At 38.6% G+C, this 21,202-nt stretch overlaps 1 protein-coding gene across 1 annotated transcript in view; it reads right to left on the bottom strand.

Annotated features, from left to right (window-relative positions):
• Window positions 1–21,202, bottom strand: part of LOC109675617 (androgen receptor) — a 166,890-nt gene that overhangs the window by 24,084 nt on the left and 121,604 nt on the right. Inside the window, exon 3 of the mRNA XM_074064294.1 lies at window positions 11,022–11,138. Coding sequence (XP_073920395.1) covers window positions 11,022–11,138 — 117 coding nt within the window. The remainder of the gene's footprint in view (window positions 1–11,021; window positions 11,139–21,202) is intronic.

The raw sequence follows: 21,202 nt of genomic DNA on the forward strand, positions 1-21,202 counted from the left end.
CAAGTTCTGTGAAACCAGACTAGGCTGAATTTATGTGAATGCATGTGAACAAGTGTTTGTGCAGTGCTTATATTATATATTATAATGCTTAAATCTAAGGGTCATGAACCTTCATATGTCAGGCAGATAGATAAATGAGTAAAAAATTCTGGTAAATATAAATAGGAGGGTCTGGGGACAGTGACAGTGACTGATGCCCTGCCTAGAGAACACCTATGTCAATTTTCCAAACAAATACTATTCTGGACAAACAATTCTGCAGGTGAATTTTGGCTTGGGGAAAGACAGTTCATGGCTCCTGGCTTCAATCATGTCATCCACTTTCCCAGGATTAGAGTCATATCTCACATAAGTCTTTAGGATTAGAACATCAGAGGAATACTAGATTAGGAACCAAGGGAACTCCTGGGGGATCTTGGGAATGTCCCTTTCCTTCTCTGATCTTAGCTTCCTTATCCATGTATAAGGTAGTTAAGAGCAAAGACTCTGGAGTCAGACCATCTCATTTGTAATCCTGGTTCTATCGCAAACTAGTTGTGTGACTTTTGGCAAACTTCTGCCTCTCTGTACCTCAGTTAATTCCTTTGTAAAATGGGGACATCAGTATTTGATCTGCCAGATTTTTTTAAGGAATATGGACACAGTGGTGGAACCTGAGAGTAGAAGGCAGATTTTATTCCACAAAAAGAACTCTTCAAGACTAAAAAATGCACTGAACTCAAGGAGGCAGAATGTACTAATGATATTGAAGTTCTAAAATGCTACTCACAATAAAAGGCTCATTATTGGTTGATGATGGTATGAGAGTTGACCTTGAACAAATCCCTTGATTTCTCTTATACCTCAGTTTTCCCATGCATATAATGGTGACAATATGACCTGACTAGTGCACAGAACTGTTTTTATGAAGAATAGAGCTAATCGAGTGAAAGCTCTCTGAATCCTGTGAAAGTGTATGCTAATGGAAGGCTGTGATGTTTTTCAAGAATGGATCTCTACTCAGAAAACGTTCTGAAAAACTGCCTACAGGCACCTTCCATCTTAGACATAGCACCAAGGAAAAGGTTGGGGAGTCAAGCGGCTCCAAACACCCCACCTTCTTTCAAACCAGAGTAGCAGTGGTTTATTCTACACCTACATTTGGAACTCCACGTCAGATTTTGTTGAAGAAAAGATTCCACTTCCCAAAAAACAGAGCCTGGAGGCTTGGATCTTGCCTATCTCTTCCTCTCCCCTCCAAATCAATACTTATTTTATGGATGGGGATGCTGAAGGCCAAAGATAAGTCCTGTTCAAGGTCACACAGCTAGAAAGTGGCAGGTATCTTAATCCCTAGTGTGGCACTTTTTGCTTTTCCTCTGGTTAAGTGGCATGTAGCTTAAGAGATGCGCCAGTGGTGGGAGTTGGAGTTGGGTGGGGAAGAACTATGACAGGGACAAAAGGCAGGGAGCAGAGCCAGTCATTGGCAGGCATGGAGTGAGAGACTGGGGGGTGGAGGTGGGGAAGCAACTGAGTAGGATTAATAAGTGTACACCAAATTCCCTTAGGCAAGGAGACTCCTTGGTCCTTCCCCCAACAGCCCCATTCTCCTCCTAGTCCCAATTTTGGGTCAGAGGAATAGCCAGTGAAAGAATATCAAATTTTATCTTTCAAGGTTTATGCTGGACTATTTAGTCTAATGGTTTTAGTTCATGGAGGAGTAAACATAATTAATAATAGAATGATATGCAATGCTGCACATCCTTGCCAAAGCACCGTATCTGGCGGAAACTGTTCCCAAGTCTCCTTTCTCTGACTACCGAGCCAGAAGAAAGGGGTTCACTGCCCAGATGCCATCCTGAGGGGCACAAGGTCATTACCAAAAACCTGCTCATGTGAAATTGCAGAGCCTGGAAACGCTTTTGCATACCAGGCTTTTCCACTGGAAAAAGTAACTACATGAATTTAGAGCATACATGCTTTTACAATTACATTTAAACCGACATTAAAAACAAATGTGAAACAGTCCATGATGAACAGGTCAGCATGACCTGGAAACAAAGAGAATAAAAAAAAATAAAATAAAATAAAAAAAGAAAGAAAGAGAAAAAGAAAAAGAAAAAAGGCCCAATGTTAACAGCATTAATTCTGTCAGTCTGTTGTAAGTAAGAAAATGCCATTGGTGTATTAATGGTTTTATTAAAGGAAAGTTTCACTAGAAGAAACACAAAACATCGAAGCAAATAGAAAGCAGTTAAAAAATAAACCACATTAGCCTTTCAATCCAACATTAGGGAACTTCTTTGTTGGCCTGGAGATTAAGATTCTGCCCAACGGAGGGGGAAACTCTCCTTCTAAAGTCCTTGCTTGGCTTTTTTCCAGAATGTTGCTGACTCAGGGGAAAAAGAGAGAGAGAGAGAGAGAGAGAGAGAGAGAGAGAGAGAGAGAGAGAGAGAGAGAAGAGATGGGAGAAGGAAGAGGTGGGAAACTGCAGTCCCCTGGGAGACCTGCAGTTTCCCAGGCAAGGCAGGGAGAGCACTTTTGACTTTTATGTTTGTTTGCCCCTGACTTCACAGACTGCATCTCCACCAGAAGGAAACTGGTTTCATTATTGAAGCACTGAGGCAGATAGAGCAAGATATTACAAACTCTAAGTGCCTCTTCTTTTACATCAATGCAGTGTTTGAGGCTGGCTTGGGAAGTCTCACACCTCATGCAGAGGCAAGTATGTGACTGAGGGAGTAGTGGTGGAGTGTGGGAGCACAAAGACCAGAAGTAAGAGGGAAAGTCAGATCCACTTTTCTCCACCATTCTAATTTTAGCAGAAAATAAGAGAAGCAGGCATTGCTTCTCAAATTTTGCCTTCTTCTTCCTTACGAAAGGTTCAAGTGTGTGGGCTCCTGAAAACAGTCACCTTGACTCTGTTTCAGAAGAGAACTGTCTGACTCTAGTTTCCTCTTGTGTTTTAAGAGACAGCTGACAGTATCTCTTCCAAGAGAAGCTGAAATCTGGTCCTTATTTACTGAATGCCTGTGGATCAGCTACTGCCTTCATTTCAGTGATGGGGACTGACAGTAAGAGCTAGGTCCTTGGCAGGGATCCAGAAAAATGGAAAGGAAGGGTGAAACTCCACGAATTGCCCAATAAACTAGTAAAGATGGCCACAGGAACCTCAGACAGGCACAGTAGCTTCTTGTCCACCGTAGCACCTACTGCCATCAACAAAATTTCTTCCCATCACCACATCATGAAGAGCAAGCGCAACTGAGTCAGATTTTTACTGTATTCACCTGAGTCAATGCCTGGCTGTCCTCAGATACAATCAAAAGCACAAAGCACTCTGCCAATTCCAAGCTATGTTACAAGAAGCAACAATCATGAATATGTACAACTAGACAAATAGCAACTGGTGCTCACATTCCTGTGAGATAAGGAAGACACTATCAGCCTTGCTGGAGAAAGTCATCAACCAAGAGAGTAGCTCCCAGCCCCAAGGTGGAGTCTGTGTTGAGGAGCGAAGGCTCAAGTTCCTAAGCTTCAAACTCTAGGTTTTTCCAGACTATCCTTTAGAGCCCTCATTTTGAATGAAGCAGGTCACCCTTTCTTCAGTGTCTGGTTCTTTTGAAATGCTTGCAATTGCCAAACTGGAACTTTTCTAATATGAAAGAGAGACACTGTGTAGTGTGGCAGCTTAAAAATGAGCTGGCACCTAGCAAGCTCCATAATCAGATGCCCGAGTCAGGTCCTCTGACAAAGGAGGCAACATAAAAATTTGGGGAAAGGAGGTGGTTGCCATTTGTAAAAGATATTCCAATTTCTCATTTCCTATCTACTTGTAAGACAGGAGTGAGACAGGGAAATGGAAAATTGTTTACTCAGAGTTTCCCCCTCTTTTCTGCTTTATTGACAAATATACTAAAGAATTTTTATATGTGTGTGCATGTCTCTGCGTGCAATGGGCAAGAACTTATTTTGGGAAACTTATGTGGGTGGAGAGAAGAGAGGTAGAGTTTAACAGTTTTGTTACAGCCACTCCAACATCAACCAAGACTCTTTATTGGTGGTCTTCTGAATTTCTTGCAGCAGTCAAGCAGTCCCATGACACTGCCAGCATTATTACTGAGCCTGGAAATGGAAATGCTTAGAAATTAATGTCTGTGTGCCTATCAGCTCATTAATCAAAGTTTCTTTGCCTTATTTTTCCATCCTGGGGAAGAGTGCTAAGTCTCTTTTTGTTTCATTGTGGCTGGCAAGACACCTTGCTGTGCAGATTTGGGCCGGTAACCTTTCATTTTGGTCAAGCTCTAGATTTTCTTCTTAGTCCCAAATGCTAGCCCAAGTTTGCCGTAGGTGCTTGGTGTTTACATGTTTTTTAATTGCTGACTGCTAGGAGGCTGAAATGTTCCTCAACAATTTATTCTCACTTCAGTCAGGAAGCATTGACCCAATGGGCTATTAAGCTGGGGCAAAGAGGACATTGATATACCTGTGTTAAGACATCTAAAAAGTTTAGCACAGATTAACTGGACTGAGAAGAATGGAGCCAGATTCTAAAAGAGGTGATCCAGGATAATAATGACATTTATAGTTTTCTTTCTAGATATGGAAATATTATCAATAATAGATAGTCTGAAGGTTCAACTGGTTTCTGGATGGTCATGTATTTTTTTTCCCTTAGTACTACTTCTAAGCACCATGATCTCAACAGATGCCTAAAATCTCTTAAAAGCTAGCTTTCTCAGGTAAACGATCTATATATAAGTTCAGTACAATAACAAAATATTTTAAACCTTTGTGTTTTATTTGTTTTGTTGTGGTGCTAAGGATGGAACCCAGGGTCTTGAACATGGTAGGTCAGCACTGTACCACCGAGCAACAGTCCCAGCCCTGCCTTTTTACTCCTTTTTTTCTTTTCTTTTTTGTGTTACTGGGGCTTGAACTCAGGGCCTTCACCTTGAGCCACTCCGCCAGCCCTTTTGGTGATGGATATTTTCAAGTTAGGGTCTCATGAACTATTTTCCCAGGCAGGATCAGGTACCTGCAGCCATTACGTAATTTGGGCCATAACTGTGATTTGGCCTAGGTTGCCTTTGCATCCTATGACATCCTATGATAAAAATGCTACAGACATGATCTTTAGTAGATTTAGTAGCCACTGGTAAATATTCTTGAGATGCTTAGGATGGTTTGCTGTTGATCATTAATACATTCTTGTTTGATTTTCCAGGTAAGAAATGATATACACATCTACAAAATAGACTGTCTAGGCTAGATGATTACAGGATAGTCTTCATCTACACCTAAGTCATCTAAGGTATATTCCAGAGAACAATGTTTTGGTAGGAAGTAAACAGGTGTTCTGTGAAAAATTGGGATATGTGGTTTACTTAACTTTGGGAATCCTGAGTTACAAAATTCTCCAGTTTACTGCAGTACTCAACAGACCTGCAATATGCTAATATGCACAGTAAACCTTCTCAAGAAGGACCGTAATATGCAAGTTTCCTTCACTTATTTGACTATAGAAACCATTTTTCATAGAGCACGTAATAGAAACTTTTCTCAGAACTCAAACTGAGAAACACTGTCCTAGACCAAGGCAACTGGCTTTTGGTATACAGGTAGACATCTCATACAAACCACTTGCCTTGATCTAGTCAGATGTGTCCTTATGTACATGGTCAGCACTTGCAAGTATCAACAGAAGAAGTGGCAACTACACTCAGGAACCAATCTTAGATATTTAACAAAATTTGATGCTAAAAATTTCTCTCTACATGCCCTACTGTCTCTTTTTCTCACTAGTACAACATTCATGCTGCCATCAATTCTCTTTACAAAACCATACAGGCAAACAAATAATATGATATGTGGTTGTGTCTCTCTGGTGGTCATAAATCTTCAACTGTTTGAAGGCCAAACTTCTAAGCACAATAACCAACTTCATTTTCAGTATGGTTACAGCTTGCCTTCCTCATTTTACCATCTCTGACCATATTAAATTACTTGCTGTTCCTCAAACCCTCGTTGCATTTTTATGACCCTATGCTTTTATTCAAACTGTGTGTGCTCTTTGCCTTGAATGTCCTTTCCCTTTTATTTCACTAAACTTCTTCCCAATAATTTCAAATTTATCTTTTAAGGCCAAAGTGTATTTATTATCACTCTCTCCCCTTGTGTAACTTTTAAAGCAAGGATCATGTCTTATTTGGTTTTCGTTTTCCCAAATACCTAGCATAGCATCTGATACATAATTGGCACTCAATAAATATTTGCTAAATGAAGGCATAAACGAATGTATGGATGGAAAGATGAGAGCACTAGTTTCTTGGCTGACAGGAATGATGGATGGATAGATGGATAAATAATAGATAAATGCTGTGAAGAACTATGCCATGAATGGTATTTCAGCATTGGAATCAATCTCTTACATTCAGGACATGTGATCTAGAAGTATCAACCCTGGGCTTCTCTTGTGCATGGTAAATGATGAGATAGCTGGTATCAGGACTATCTTCAACACTGGAAACTGCAGAATGTTCATACTGTCCATGATGACATCAGACCATGACTAGGGTCTCCCTGAGCTATCTTAGCAACTACAGAATTCAAGGAGGTTATTAAACCTGCAGATATGTTTTTATTGTCATATGCAAAGTTAAGTCTCCTAGTAGGAAGTGGACTTCTCAAATAACCTTTGAAGGAAATGTTGCACACCTCAGATTTTCACATGCTCGGGAGATCCATAGTCTTTCTCTTCTTCTGGGGTTTGGCTGCCACCTGAAATTCCCAAAAGGCCCACAACCTTCCATGGATCAGAAGAAGGAATAAAGAGGGGCAATGCTATTTACTAACATCTGAGAACTTAAGAATTGCAAAATACAAAAATAAATAATATTTGGGGAGGCATAGGAGGGCAGGTGGGAAGAAGGAAAAGGTCAGGACAGAAGATGACAGAGGGGACAATTCTTTTGTCCTCATTCCATCTTGGAATCTTGGAAGTGCAGAGAAAAGTGAGAGATGTCTGTGCATTTATTCTAATTGTGTACTGTGAAAAAGTCACAGCTAATTCACTGGAGGGAAGATCCTTATCTGGACAGTTATATTTATATGTGTTTTCTGAAATGAAAAGTAGGCAAGAATTTAAGTTCTTGAAGCAATTAGCAATATGTGTTTTTCAAAAGCAGCTAGAAATGAATCATGTAAAAAGAAAAGCCTATCTTTTTCCTCAATGGGCAGCTGAGAGTCTGCAGGTAGTTTTTAAGGGAGCCATTCAAAGAATGCAACCACTTGCAGGATGCTTTCAGAAACACCACAAAGAAAGAAGAAATGAATGGGTAGGTAGGACCAGAAACAGGAAGGAAAAGACTATATGTATTAAGCATCTCTGAGCTGAGGAGCTCCCGTCACCAGTGAAGGGAACACTACAGAGACAGCTGGGTTAGAGATCTTGAGACGTCACAACCAGGCAGCCATCAGCTGCAGAGTGCCTGCTTCTCTAAGCCCTTCTGTCCTCCATTCCCTCATTCTATCCATCCTGTCTACTTTTAGACATGTAATGTAGCTTATGTAGGTGTGAACGGAGGTAACTAAAATTACCATGCAAATCAAGGCATTCAAGTCTCAATTACTTGTATTTCTGGCAGCAGAGAATACGTAATTCAAGGAAGGGCTGGTAAACTTAGAGTTCTTACTATTCTAGCCACAGAATCACAAAATGTTAGTACCGGAAAGGTTCTTGGTGAAGCCCACTTGCCCAACTTTTTGATGTTTGCAGAACTGGGCCTCAGAGGGAGAAGAAACTTGGCCATGCTCAGCCACATTCCTATCTGCTGCTTTGTGAAGTATTATATAATTTTGATTTAAGGGATGAGAAGAAAAAAATGAAATTATATGAATTGTTTTTCAAGGTGATCAAACTGTCTAAGCTAGATCAAAATCTTATGAAAATGAGAGTCTATTGCTAAAGTAGTCAGTCACAAGGATCCCTGTGTACTGATGCTCTCTTTTTTCCTCTGTTGTTTGAGAAAAGGTTGGTATATGCTGAATTTATGAATTGACAATAGACTTTGGAAAGGATTTTGTAAGGAAGGCAGGGAATGTGAGGATAAGTTCAGCAAAATGTAGAAGTTTGTATTACTATCATATACATATAATACCATATCATATAAAAATAGTGAACAAAAAAGTTTCTTTTTTGAGCTGTGGCTTAAGGAGGCAAACACTTTTTTTTTTTTTTTTTACTGACATGATATAGCATACAATTTTCTTAATTACTAGAGTTAGCTTCAAAACAGGATCCTGGTGGTGATTTTCAGCTTGAGGTAGTCAAGAGTGATTTCTGGTGATCCTCTTCCTGTTGGAGCTGTTACATATAGGGCTAGCCAAGCTACTCAGGGTAAAAACCATTTAAATGTGCTATGATAATTTTCCCAGCTGACAGTGACCTCACTGTCATAACAAGATCCCCACATTTGTCTAGCACTTTGTGATTTATCAAAGATGTTCATATTCAACTTGTCATCTGATCCTCAATGTAACTATGTAAGGGTAGTATCTCTGAATTATAGATGAAGAAATTGAGGCTCAGAGGGAGTACACAGTAAAGAATGGAGCTGGGCTTTTGACCTAGGTCTGTCTGACTCCAAAGGCAAAGCCATTTACATGAAATCAAGAATCTGTAACTTGTGGGAGTTTCTTGACATTTATCAGCCTGAAGTCTTAGTGCCTAGCACAGTGATTGTACACAGGAGACACTCAGTAAATATCATGGGAATGGAACTGAAATGAAAGCTAGACACAACACTTCTCAGTTTATTTTCATTGTATTGATCAAACCCACTCAAATTTGAGTACAATTCCCAATAAACCAATATGAAAACTTACTTTACAAATTTTTGTCTGATTGCTGTACAGTATAGTGAAATTTTCCGTTATACACAGGTTTGTTTTTAAAGGGGTTCACTATAATTAGGTTATAAGACTTTTTCTTTTTCCTTCCTTCCTTCCTTCCTTCTTTCCTTCCTTCCTTCCTTCCTTCCTTCCCTCCCTCTGTCCCTCCCTCCTTCCCTTCCTTTCTTCCTTCATTCCGTCTTTTCGTTTGTTTTGTTGAGGCAGTGTCTTACTATATAGCCCAGGCTGACCTTGAATTCACTCTGTAGCCCAGGCTGGTCTTGAACTTGTGATCTTACTACCTCAGCTTTCTGAGTGCTGGGAGTAACACCATACCCAGACATCAGACTGCTTTATAATGGAGGATATAGGCTAAGACATGGAACTAATGCTTAAGATTTAGACCTAAATGTAAGGAGGGCTTTTGTGACTGTAAAAATTTACCTGTATCAAACTGGACTTTGATACAGGTCTTGTCATCAGATGGCAAGCCAGGAACCACTATCTCTTACATAGGATTCAATGAAAGCTAAAAAAATTGAGAGGTTAAGTGTAATAGAATACTTGCCATGGATTTGCAACATTCATATGGAGGAAAGTTCCTTTTTCTCTATCTTTGCCACCTTTCCTGGCTTTTCCTCTGCAATCCCTACCCATCCAGTCTTCTTCCAGACTACAATTATAGGATTTCTTTAGGGTTCACCAAGAAAGAAGAATCCAGGTTGATTTTCTCAAATATTTGAATCTTATTTAATGTGGTTGCCTGGAAAGTCACTCAAGGGCTTCTGCCTGTGATAGCTGAGACTACTAGATATTACTTGAGATGATTCTGATCAAAACTGCCTCAGATTAAGCTTTGGTCAATCTGTTTATGATATTTTGGTCTGTATAAAGAACACTACTGTGCTGGGGGTATAACTCACATGGTAGAGGTCCTATCTAGCAAGTGCAAGTCCCTGAGTTCAAACCCTACTACTAGCCTATGAGGAGGGATAAATAGGATATAGTTATCTACATGGAAACCCACACATGACCCTGATCCAGAGTTAGAAAACAAGTGAGTGTCTATAAATGTGCACATAGGCAGACAAGGTGTTAAGTACCTCATAGAAAGCTAGAGATGGACAATTGCTCTAAATTAGCTTTGAGAAGGAGGAGGGAGGGTTGCATTCCAAGCACTTGGGTTTTCCAAGCTGATAATAAATAATCAAGTATGAGACTACAGTTTCAGGTACCCTGAAATAGGCTTGGCTTTCTTTGAGTTCCATTTCTAAATCAAAGTATACTAATGAGCTTGCTTTTCTAATGAAAGATTGTATCTTTTAGGAAGCAGCAGGCAGCAGGGAGAACCCTGGCACTGAGTAGGTGCAAACATGAACAGATGAGAAATTTGGAGAAGGAAAATATAAGTGTCAGTCAACTGGTGTCAAGCCATTCTGGAACGATGACAGTGCTCATGGTAGACACAGGCTCAAGGGACAAAGAGCCTTATGAGAGAGGCTTAAAAGGGCTGTATCTTCCTTTTATCAAGCTACCATACTACTGAGAAAATGATTTTGGAAATGATCAATAGATTCGGAAAGAAAAGGAAATGATTAAAAGGCCTCTCATCCCTGGGAGATGTAGGATTGGAAATTGGCTTCATTTGGCAACCTAGTCATAGGATCCAAAGAGAAGCAGCTTTATCATTCCAGGTGGCTGGCTATACAACATACACAGCAGTAAGCTGAGGGATACTCCTTGGTGTTCAGAGCCAGCCTGTGCCTCGGTCGTTCTGCACCTGTTACTGATTTGAATTCATTAGTTCCCTCATCCTAGCTACTATTGAACAGAATCAGGCTAGTACCATTATGTACCCTTGGAAACTCTACTCAGTCAAGTCCATCCTCACTTACCCTCTGGTGTCTCCTGACCTCTGCTTCACACCTCCTGCTCCTATGCTGAACCCCAGAGTGGGGACTAGCATAGTTTAGGATAAAGAAGGCACAAACTGGCTGATGGCCACATTGGCTATGAAAGGCTCAGCTAGACTCTATAGCTGGGTCCCCGTAAAAGCATCGCAGAGGAAAATCAGGTTTAAGGAGAGAATTAGAGAGCGAAAGAGGGAGAGAGATGGAGGATAAGGAGAAAGAGGAAGAAAAGTATCATACCTCCCAGAGTCATTCCTGCTTCATAGCATTTCCGCAGACGACAAGATGGACAATTTTTTCTTCGGAATTTATCAATGGTGCAATCATTTCTGCTGGCACACAGGTACTTTTGTTTCCCTGGGAGAACACATACAAAAATATCAGACTTAAATATGTTTCCAAGTCTCTTTCCTTGAGCATTTCTAGGCAAAAAGGCATGAAGATATATCCTACCAGATGACAAAAGCAGACAATCACCCCAAACAATTTGAACACACAGAATCTAACTATTAAAATGGTGTCATTTAATTGTGTGCTATATTGCTTGATTTTCATATGTGTGTAGGCCCTGTTGATATTGTCATTATTAGGATTAATCACTGGTTTTTAAAAATAAGATGCTCTATCTTGACTAAAAGCCAATGAATGCCCATGAGAAGATGATCAATTGAGGAATTCTCACTCCTTTAGCATGGCACAGCAGGGACTTAGGATCAGCTAATGTATCCTCCTACTGACATCTGTATTTATACATAGAGTCATACTTGAAGTAATAAGATGTTTATTTTTCATAACACCAGTATAGGTAAAACTTCCATAAAAGAGAACTCTATGAGCCTAATGGCTGCTTAAATTGCTATTGAGCATATTCCCAATCTTTCAGGTTACAAAAATCAAAGAGATAAACCCCACTCTTTATGTGCTGAGTCACAGCTAACGAAAAGAAGTCCTTTGAAGCCAGCAGAGGAGCAAAGATCACTATTGTGCACAGCTGGAGTCATTACAGATACACAGAGAAATGCGCACGTGCACACACACACACACAATCCTCATGATAACAGCCACTCAAAGAAAGATGTGGAGTTCCTCTCAAAAACATGTATTTTGGCTGGGTATTGGTGGCTCAGGCCTGTAATTCTAGCTACTCAGGAGGTGGAGATCAGAGGATTGTAGATTGAAGGCAGCACCTGCAAAAATGCTCACAAGACCCTGTCTTAAAAGCTCGGTGTGGTAGCATGCATCTGACGTTCCAGCTATTGAGGGAAACATAAATAGGATTGTGGTCCAGACCAGCCCAGGCAAAAAACAATACCCTATCTCAGGTCTGGAGGCATGGCTCAAGTGGTAAAGCACCTGCTTAGCAAGCACAAAGCCCTGAGTTCAAACTCCAGTACTGACAAAAAAAAATCCCAAAACTTATTTTGCTCAATGCTTTGCTCCTTTGCTCCCAGTACAAGCCTGGCACACAGTAAGCTCTCAAGAAGCAGGGATAGACTGACTGAATACACACGTGGAACAGAGAGATACCCAGATAAACAAAGTCACCAGCAGAAACAGACAAAAACACGTCTTTAGCTGCTTTCAAATATGCAGAACCTCTAATGCCTATAACCCTTCTCCAGCTTAAGCTTGTGTATTCTCCTCGCTCCATCCTTTTATTCTCCATGACCTTGGTATTTTTTCCTCACATTTATTGCTATTCATTGGGATACTGGATAGAGTGGGACTTAGGAGAAGCTTCTTCTGTCAAAGGAGAAATGTTTGTGGTAGGTAAGAGAAGGAAGAAAAACTGTAGAGCGATTGCTATTTGGAAGAAGGGGGAAAAAACCACAACAAAACACAAATTTAACTACAGCTCAGAGTTTTTCCCTTTTCCAAGTCTAAAATGTACAGATCAGGTGCAGAAATACATCTGCTATAAGAGGTTATTTTATGTGGGAGATTCAGTAGTAACCAACTCAGCAAAGCACTGCTTTTAAGAGCTACTTGCTAGAATATGGGGTTAGTGTTACTATAACAAAGGATTCTTTTCCTTCCTCTCCCTTTTTTTGTTTCCTTTTCTTATTTTTCTCTTTCGTCTTTCCTTCTTCCCTTTGTCAACGAACTCCAAAATGGAGGGCTTGAAGGAACTGTTAAAAAAGCACACCAGCACAACCCTTTCATTCCAAGGATGAATTCTGGGGAAGTAGTTTTCCTGAAGAAGCACACTGAATCAGAGGTCTCTGAAGAACAAAACTGTCATTTATTGGGCACCTACTGTGAACTAGGCCATTATTAGGGGTTTACATATGCCATTTAAGTGAAACATATCAGCAGCGCTTTGAGGTAGGTGCTATATTCACCTTTATTTAATAGATGAGAAAACCAAGGCCTTTAGGTCAGTACTCTTTCCACTGTGCCAAGAGATCTTATTTGTATAAGCAGAATACCTAATTTGGTAATAGCTTTTTTCTGCTACAAACTGAGGACTGTAATATATGCACAGAAATATGGTTCTATGAATGCCATGCAGACTTTGGGTGTCAGATCCTAGAAAACAGTCCCTTTAGTCAATTCCAGTAGGTTCAGTTCTAGCTCTGTGGGTGTTCTAGAAGTGAGGCACCACCACAGTATTGGTGCTGCTATGTTCCTCAAGAGTAGCTCATCACACTGATTACAGAAATAAGCTCAAGCTGGAAGTATTTGACTTCTTTGAGAAATCTTGTCTTCCACAGGTTACTAGCTCCTGGGCCTCAGAGGAGTTCTAGATTCCACTTCTGAAAGAAAATCAACATGAGCGAGGTTACAGTGAAAAATACAGAAAAGTGGGCTCATTCAATTTGGAATGCAAATCATTTCTTTAGTTCATACCTTTCCTAGGGTGTATTTTGGCTTAAAACAAGGTGACCTAAAGCATATATATCCTTGATGGTTTACTCAGGTAGAAGTCCAAAGTTGAGTACAACCAATGTAATTGAATATGAATTCAACATTTACCGAGCATGTATTATATGCCAGGCAATGTTCTAAGTGTTGATGTTACAGAAGAAAATCTTTACTGGACAAAAATATTCAAGTCCCAGTTTAAAGGACTGGCCCGGAAGTCACAAAATCTGGATCCTTGTTAAGCCTTATCATCAGTTTACTATATGACCTTGGGCAAGTCCTTTTCCCTTTCTGGATTTCATTGATAATATGAAATGGATTGAACTAGAAAGTCATTAAAAGATTTTCTAGCTCTAGCAGTCTTGAAAGCTGTCTAGATTTTATCTGCAGCATGAAATTTGCAGTCTTTCCTCTGGTGAACAAGAAATTATGCAAAATAATGGTCTCTTTTCTCTTTACTGTGTCCTTTTAGGATAGTAACTTACTGCAACGTTACTTACATCTAGAAACATTTACCCTGTACTCTTTGTTTTTTAAAACCATCCAGAAACATTTAAGATGCTTTAAAGTAGCACTGATGTTGCAAGCTATATTCAACATAGGCATAAACAACATGCTTATGCACAAATGTGTATTCATATGTATGTTAATGCACAGGTGTGTGTGTGTGTGTGTGTGTGTGTGTGTGTGTATGTGTCTATTCTGGAGTTCCTGAAAATGAGACCATGATCCACCTGCACAATTTGGGGCAGAGGCAGGAGATGGAACTAATAGCCTCTCAAGGTTTCTTCCAATCCACTTCTTTTATCTGAATGATCACTTCACCAAATGATGGCAGATCCAATGTAAAATCCCCAAGTTTCTATTGCTCCTTTCCTATTTATTCTATTTCTCTGCCTATATGGCTGAAGTATTTAGGGTTCTTAATAATAACATTAATTCCTCTCATTTGAATTTTAAACAAAGTTTAGTAATAATCTCATACAAAGTAGTTGAATTATTCTATATCCTATTATACAATAAAGAAAATGAGGCTCATTAAGATGAAATCATCTAATACTTCCAGCATTGTGTTGACTAGAAGTGGTGAGAGTGGACATCTTTGCTTTTTTCCTGATCTTAGAGGAAAAGCCAAAACTTTTTCCCTGTTGAGTATAAAGTTAACTATAGGTTTGTCATATATGGCCTTTATTTTGTGTCGAGGAACAGTCCTTCTATATCTGATTTGTTGACAGTTTTATCATGAGAAGATGTTGAGTTTTATGAAATGCTTTTTTGCCTCTATTGAGATAAGCATATTGTTTTTGTCCTTAATTTTATTGATGTGATGTATTACATTTATTATTTTCATATGTTGAACCATCCTTGAATCACAGGAATAAGTCTCATTTGATCATGATGAATGATCCTTTTAATTTGCTGTTGAATTTAGTTTGCTAGTATTTTGTTAATGATTTTTTTCATTTATGTTCATCAGAGATATTGATTTGCCAGGCATCACATCCTTCATTTGCTCCAAACCACAATCTGTAAGGCTATGACTCTAAAGGATTGGAAAGAATTTTGAATATTGTCTGGTCACATTATACCCACTTCTCCACATGAGACTTGAATTCCCCCGTAGCATCCCTGCAAAGTGATTGCTCCACCTTCTCTCGGCCCATCATATCTCTGGGTTCTGTTATAAGACTCTCTCTTCTAGCAAACTCATCTGTCTATAAGCTCTGGCCAACTAGACCTAATTAGAAACAGAATCTCTAAATTGTAAAGGGCCTTGCAAGATTTCTAATAGAGTGCCTGATGTGATAGTTGATTCCTCAGTTACAAAAATGGACACAAAGTATTGAGATGCATCAAGCCACAGCAAACTGGTGGTAGAACCAGCACTAAATCTGGAAATTGCATCTACTGGAGACATATTGTAGGTGGTTATAGACTAACGACAAAGCATTCTGAGAGTGTCAAGCATCTTTGTTTCTTATAACCTATTATTTGTACAAAAAGCTTTCATTGTGGTATTTCCATACATTAATATAATGTACTTTGACAAAATTCATCCCCCTTATTACTTTCTTATCTCCCATTCAGAAGTATATGGTCCTGTGGGTACAGTCTATATTCAGCTGACAGAGAAGTATGTGTGTAAGTGGGATCTGGGCCTGCTCCAAGGTGGTTCTACAAGGTTCTATGCTTCCATGCTATAATCTAGGTGACTGGATAATTAACACAGAGAATACAAACTCCTACCCAGGTCCCTCATGTCAGATATTACAAATATTAAACTTAGCTCTTTGACACTTGAATTTCAACAGCAAAATTGTATCAACAATCTATAACCAAGTTCTCACAAAATGTCATTGTGAAATGACTGGCAAAATGCAAAAAATCCTCATACATGCTGAAGCATGCAAGATCATACTCTAAAGCTACAAAAACAGACCATTCATTAAATCCTTTATAACTGTCTCATTAGAACAACCCCAAAGTTTGACTACTGTAAATGGTCAGATAATGGGCTGCCATGAGGTACTGCGCATGTGAGCTGTCTCTCAAATTTTTGACTGCCTGGTGGTGTTCTGCACCTTTCTTCATAGTCCTATTCTTTCAACATAAAACTTAAGTACAATTCAAAGCCCTAGCAGGAACTGAGGCTATGAGACAGTCTTTAGATTTTTTTTCTATAGGTTCCCTATTTCTATCAACCCTATGATTTTCCCATGCAGATGAATTGAGACCAATGTGTGATTAGGCTTCTTTCCATTTGTTTATTCTAAGAACTAGCATTTGCAGTAGAAAAGCTAAGGCAGGCTGGAGTTACCCACTAGTAGTGTCGTTGTATCATGAAAACAAAGAAAGGTTCTGAAGTATCATCCTCATTACTAACTTATAGAAAAGACTGATGATGAATGTAGAATTTATCATATTTTATATAGAGAGTGTTACTGAAGGACCTATATGAATGAAATAAAAACTTCATTGAGATATGTAAGAGAAGACCTGAACTAAATGGAAAGATGTATCATGTTCCTAGACAAGAAGATGCAATGTTGCAAGGATTTCAGTTCTAACCTCAATGAATTCCATAAGTTTAAAACAACCTAAACAAAATTTTGATAAAATAATCCCAAAGTTTATCTGGAGAAATAAAATGTGTGATAATGTCTCCTCCAGGCATTTAAAGTATTACTAAGTCATAAAATTACAATAGTTTGATAATGACTCCAGTATAGGTGTGATAATGTCTCTACTAGGCATTTAAAGTATTATTAAGCCATAAAATTACAACAGTTTGAAATTAACTGCAGCATAGATCAGTTAGCAGAAGAAATCAGGAAAGCAAAAAATGTACATAGTGTATGAAATACATCGTTGCAATTCAGTGAAGAAAGGATGGATTATTTGCCAACTTGGTGTCAAAACACCAGCTTAATTATTTGGAAAAAACCCAATAGCCTAGTAGTAGCTCTCATGCCAGTAATCCCTGCTACTGTAGACGTGGAGATCAAATAAGACTGCAGTTTGAGGCCAGTCTGGGCAAAAAGTTAGTGAAAATAGGTACATGCTTCTCATTCCAGCTATGCTGGAGAATTTAGAAAGGAGGACTGTAGTCTGAGGCCCACCCAGGAAAAAGGGGATTCTATCTGAAAAATAAACTAAAGTAAAAAGGGTTGGAGGCATTGCTTAAGTGGTAGAGCATTTGATTAGCAAGTGCAAGGCCGAGTTCAAACCCTTATATTGCCAAAAATAATAATAATAATAAAAATTAGGTTAAATTACTGGTTAAAATCAAAATAAATTTTAGATGATTAATCATGTTAATGAAAAAACAAGGAAATCACTGAAGTACTGATAGAAAATACAGGTGAAAAAGAAAGAAAATGTGAAGGTCACAAAAGAGTTTTTTAAGGCATGACAATGAAGGAAAGATAAATGAACATTTTGAAAGATTTAACTAGAAAATATTTAAAATTTCTTATGTTACTGTAAAATAAACATCATAATAAAATTTAAATAGAAACGACAAACTAAGAAAAAATGTTGCTATCAAGTATGTAAAATAATGGTCAATATCTTTGATATAAGAAGGTAAAATAGAAAACTAGGGAACAGAATGAATAGGCAATCTCATGAAGAAATACAAGTGACTAATAAACATAGGAAAACTGTCCACTTCCCCTGAAAATCATATAAAGACAAATTAAATATCATTTTTACAAGTCAGTTTGGTAAAGGTTAAATACTAAAGTGTTGGTGAGAGGTATTGTTGGTGGCAGTACAAATTCTTTAGAGAGTAATTTTGTAATATGTTTCAAATAATTTAAAAAAGTGTAGAGCCTTTTACTAGAAATTCAACTTCTAGGAATATTGTATAAGAAAATAATCAGACAGGCACAAAAGGAGTTCATTGCAGCATCATTTAAACAGGGAAAATTTGAGACATTTAAATGTTTATTAGTAGGGGAATGATAAATATATTATTCATATTCACGCAAGGGAACACTGTGCAGTTACTAATGATGATCTCAATGTCTTTTTTTGTAACTTGAAAGTATGTTTATAATATACCATTTTTTTAAACAACAAAAATGAAGCTATCAAACAGTATATTTGGTTGGAATCCAGTTTTAATATGTAAAGCCTTAGATACTATCTACTCAAGTTTGCATTAAATTGAAAAAAATTTGGTTGTTTCCATAATTGGCTATTGTGAATAGCGCTGCCTGCCATATGATCCAGCAATCCCACTCCTGGGGATATACCCAAAGGAATGCAATACAGGTTACTCCAGAGGCACCTGCACACCCATGTTTATTGCAGCACTATTCACAATAGCTAAGTTATGGAAACAACCAAGATGCCCCACTATTGATGAATGGATCAAGAAAATGTGGTACTTGTACACAATGGAATTTTACTCAGCCATGAAGAAGAATGAAATCTTATCATTTGCAGGTAAATGGATGGAACTGGAGAACATCATTCTGAGCGAGGTTAGCCAGGCTCAGAAGACCAAAGATGTTTTCCCTCATATGTGGACTTTAATCTAGGGCAAATGCAGCAATGTGGTTGGACTTGGATCACATGACAAAGGGAGAGATCATACGGGATATATAGGAATAGGTAGAAAACCCAAAACATGAAAGCGTTTCATGTCCCCACTCCAGAGGAACTAATACAGAAACCTTAAAGTGACAGAGGTTAACATGAGAAGGGGATCAGGAACCATTGTAAAGATCAGTTAGAGATGAATCAACATGGGTTGTAACACATGTGTACACGAAAGCAATGCTAGGAATATTTCTGTATAGCTATCCTTATCTCAACTAGCAAAAACACTTTGCCTTCCTTATTATGCTTATGTCTTTTCTTCAACAAAATTAGACATAAAGGCAGAACAAGTTCTGCCTGGAAGGGAGGGGGAGGGTGGAGGGCGGGGGAGGGGGGCAGGGGGGAGATATGACCCCAACAATGTATGTACATGTGAATAAATGAATAATTAAAAAATTGGCAGTATTAGTCTTTGAACTCAGAACTTTGAGCCAAGCCTCCAGCAAGTCATTAAATTTTTAAATTGAGAAATAACTGTACATATTTATGGGGTATAATGTGATGTGTGTATATATATGTTCATTGTCAAAAGATTCAATGAAGTTAATTAACACCCATCATTTCACCTAATTATTTTTGTTGTGAGAACATTCAAAGTCTACTCTCCTATCAATATTAAAATACACAATTCATTATTATTAACTATGCTTACCATGTTGTGCAATAGATCCCTAAAGTTTATTCCTCCTGTCTAATTGAAATTTTGAATTCTTTGATTAATAGCACTCCTTTCTCCATCCACTGGCATCCATTACCAGGCAACCACCATTCTATCTTCTGTGACTGTGAGTGTGATCTTTTTTAGCAACATTTATAAAGGCTATAATGTGGAAACAAACTAAGTGTCCATCATTGGATGAACGGATAAACAAAACGTAGTACATTTACACAGTGAAATACATTTAAAGGCTATATAAGCCTTTAAAAAGAAGGAACTCCTGCCATTTGCAATATCATGGATGAACATGGCGGATATCGTGATAGGTGCAATAAGCCAGGCAGCACAGAAAGACAAATGCTGCATGACCTCACTTATATATGGAATGTAAGAAAATACAACTAATCAAGGTTATTTTCTCTTTTGCAGTGAAATCTTTTTACAAACAAAACATGACATAGATATATAAAACAGTTAAAATTGAACCTAATATATAAAACATAAAATTAAATCTAATCTGCCTGAAGCAGACATGGGAAACTCAAAATTCCTTTTGCCAAACCATTCCATTTTCCCATTCTATGCAGGCAGTTTCAACCCAAGATGCCGTATGCTTTCTACTTAACCACTATAACTGAGCAAATATTTTATTTTCCTCTCTCCTGACTTATCTGCCTTGTTTGCTTTAAACCCATCCATTACCTCTTCAAAGTGACGAGGAGTAACACTTCACTTGCTTGAGGAGAGTAACTGAGAGAGGAGAACCTGCTATGGTTTTACTGGTACTCTTCAAGGTGACTGTGAAGATGCTATCTTATTTAATTCTTTCAAGATCTTTTCCAGGTAGATAACATCTTTATTTTAGAGATGAGAAAAATCAGATTCAGAGACGTTGAGTGAGTGGCACAAGCAGGATTGGAATCCAGGTCTGTATGACCTGTGTCCTCTGAAATGGGCCCTGGCTCTATGCTTCCAAGACAAAAGTAACAGTACAAAAGAGCATAGATCTGGAGGGAAGAAGATCTGAGAACCAGCTTTGCTGCCTTGGTTCCTCTAATCTATTATAAGAAAGGAATGTGGGTATATTAAGAGAATTCTAATGACCAACAAAAGGTGGGCTCAGGAGTCTTCTATTCACATTAGAATTTTTTCTGGGACTCTCATATACTTGAATGTGACTCCAGGAGGACACAAGTCAGCCTGCATTCATAACTTGCTACTGTGTTCCTGGGAAGAAGGGAGCAAACCACAGTGAATAGTACAGCCAAGGGCCTTATCTTCAAGTTAGGTGCCCTTTTGGTAGATACCCACAAACAATAAATGAGTGATAAATAATAAATTCAATCTTTTCAGATGTTGATATACACAACTATAAAATAGGGTGATATGATGGAATGGGGGATGGGCTAATTGAAGTAGACTGTTTGGGGGCTACTCAGAGGATGTGGCAGGTGAGTTGAAACCTGGATAATAGGAAGGATTAGGCATGCAGGGGCAGAGAAGGAGCATTCTTAACAGAACGAACAGCAATGCAAAGGATGATAATCATGAATGAATTTGGTGTGTTCTTGGAATAGCAAGGTGGTCAGTGTGACTGATAACTGATTAAGGAGGGGAGACAGCAGAAGAAGTTGATTAGATGGTAGGACCAGGTTGTGTGGGGCAGTAATTCTCAACTTTGGCTATAAATAGGAATCACCAGGGGGACATTTATAAACTACTGATGTCTGTTCTCACTGCTGGTGGTTCTGATTTAATCAACCGGGGAGTAAAGTGTAGGCAATGCAAT

Source organism: Castor canadensis, chromosome X, assembly GCF_047511655.1.
Source record: "Castor canadensis chromosome X, mCasCan1.hap1v2, whole genome shotgun sequence".
Taxonomy (NCBI): Eukaryota; Metazoa; Chordata; class Mammalia; order Rodentia; family Castoridae; genus Castor; species Castor canadensis.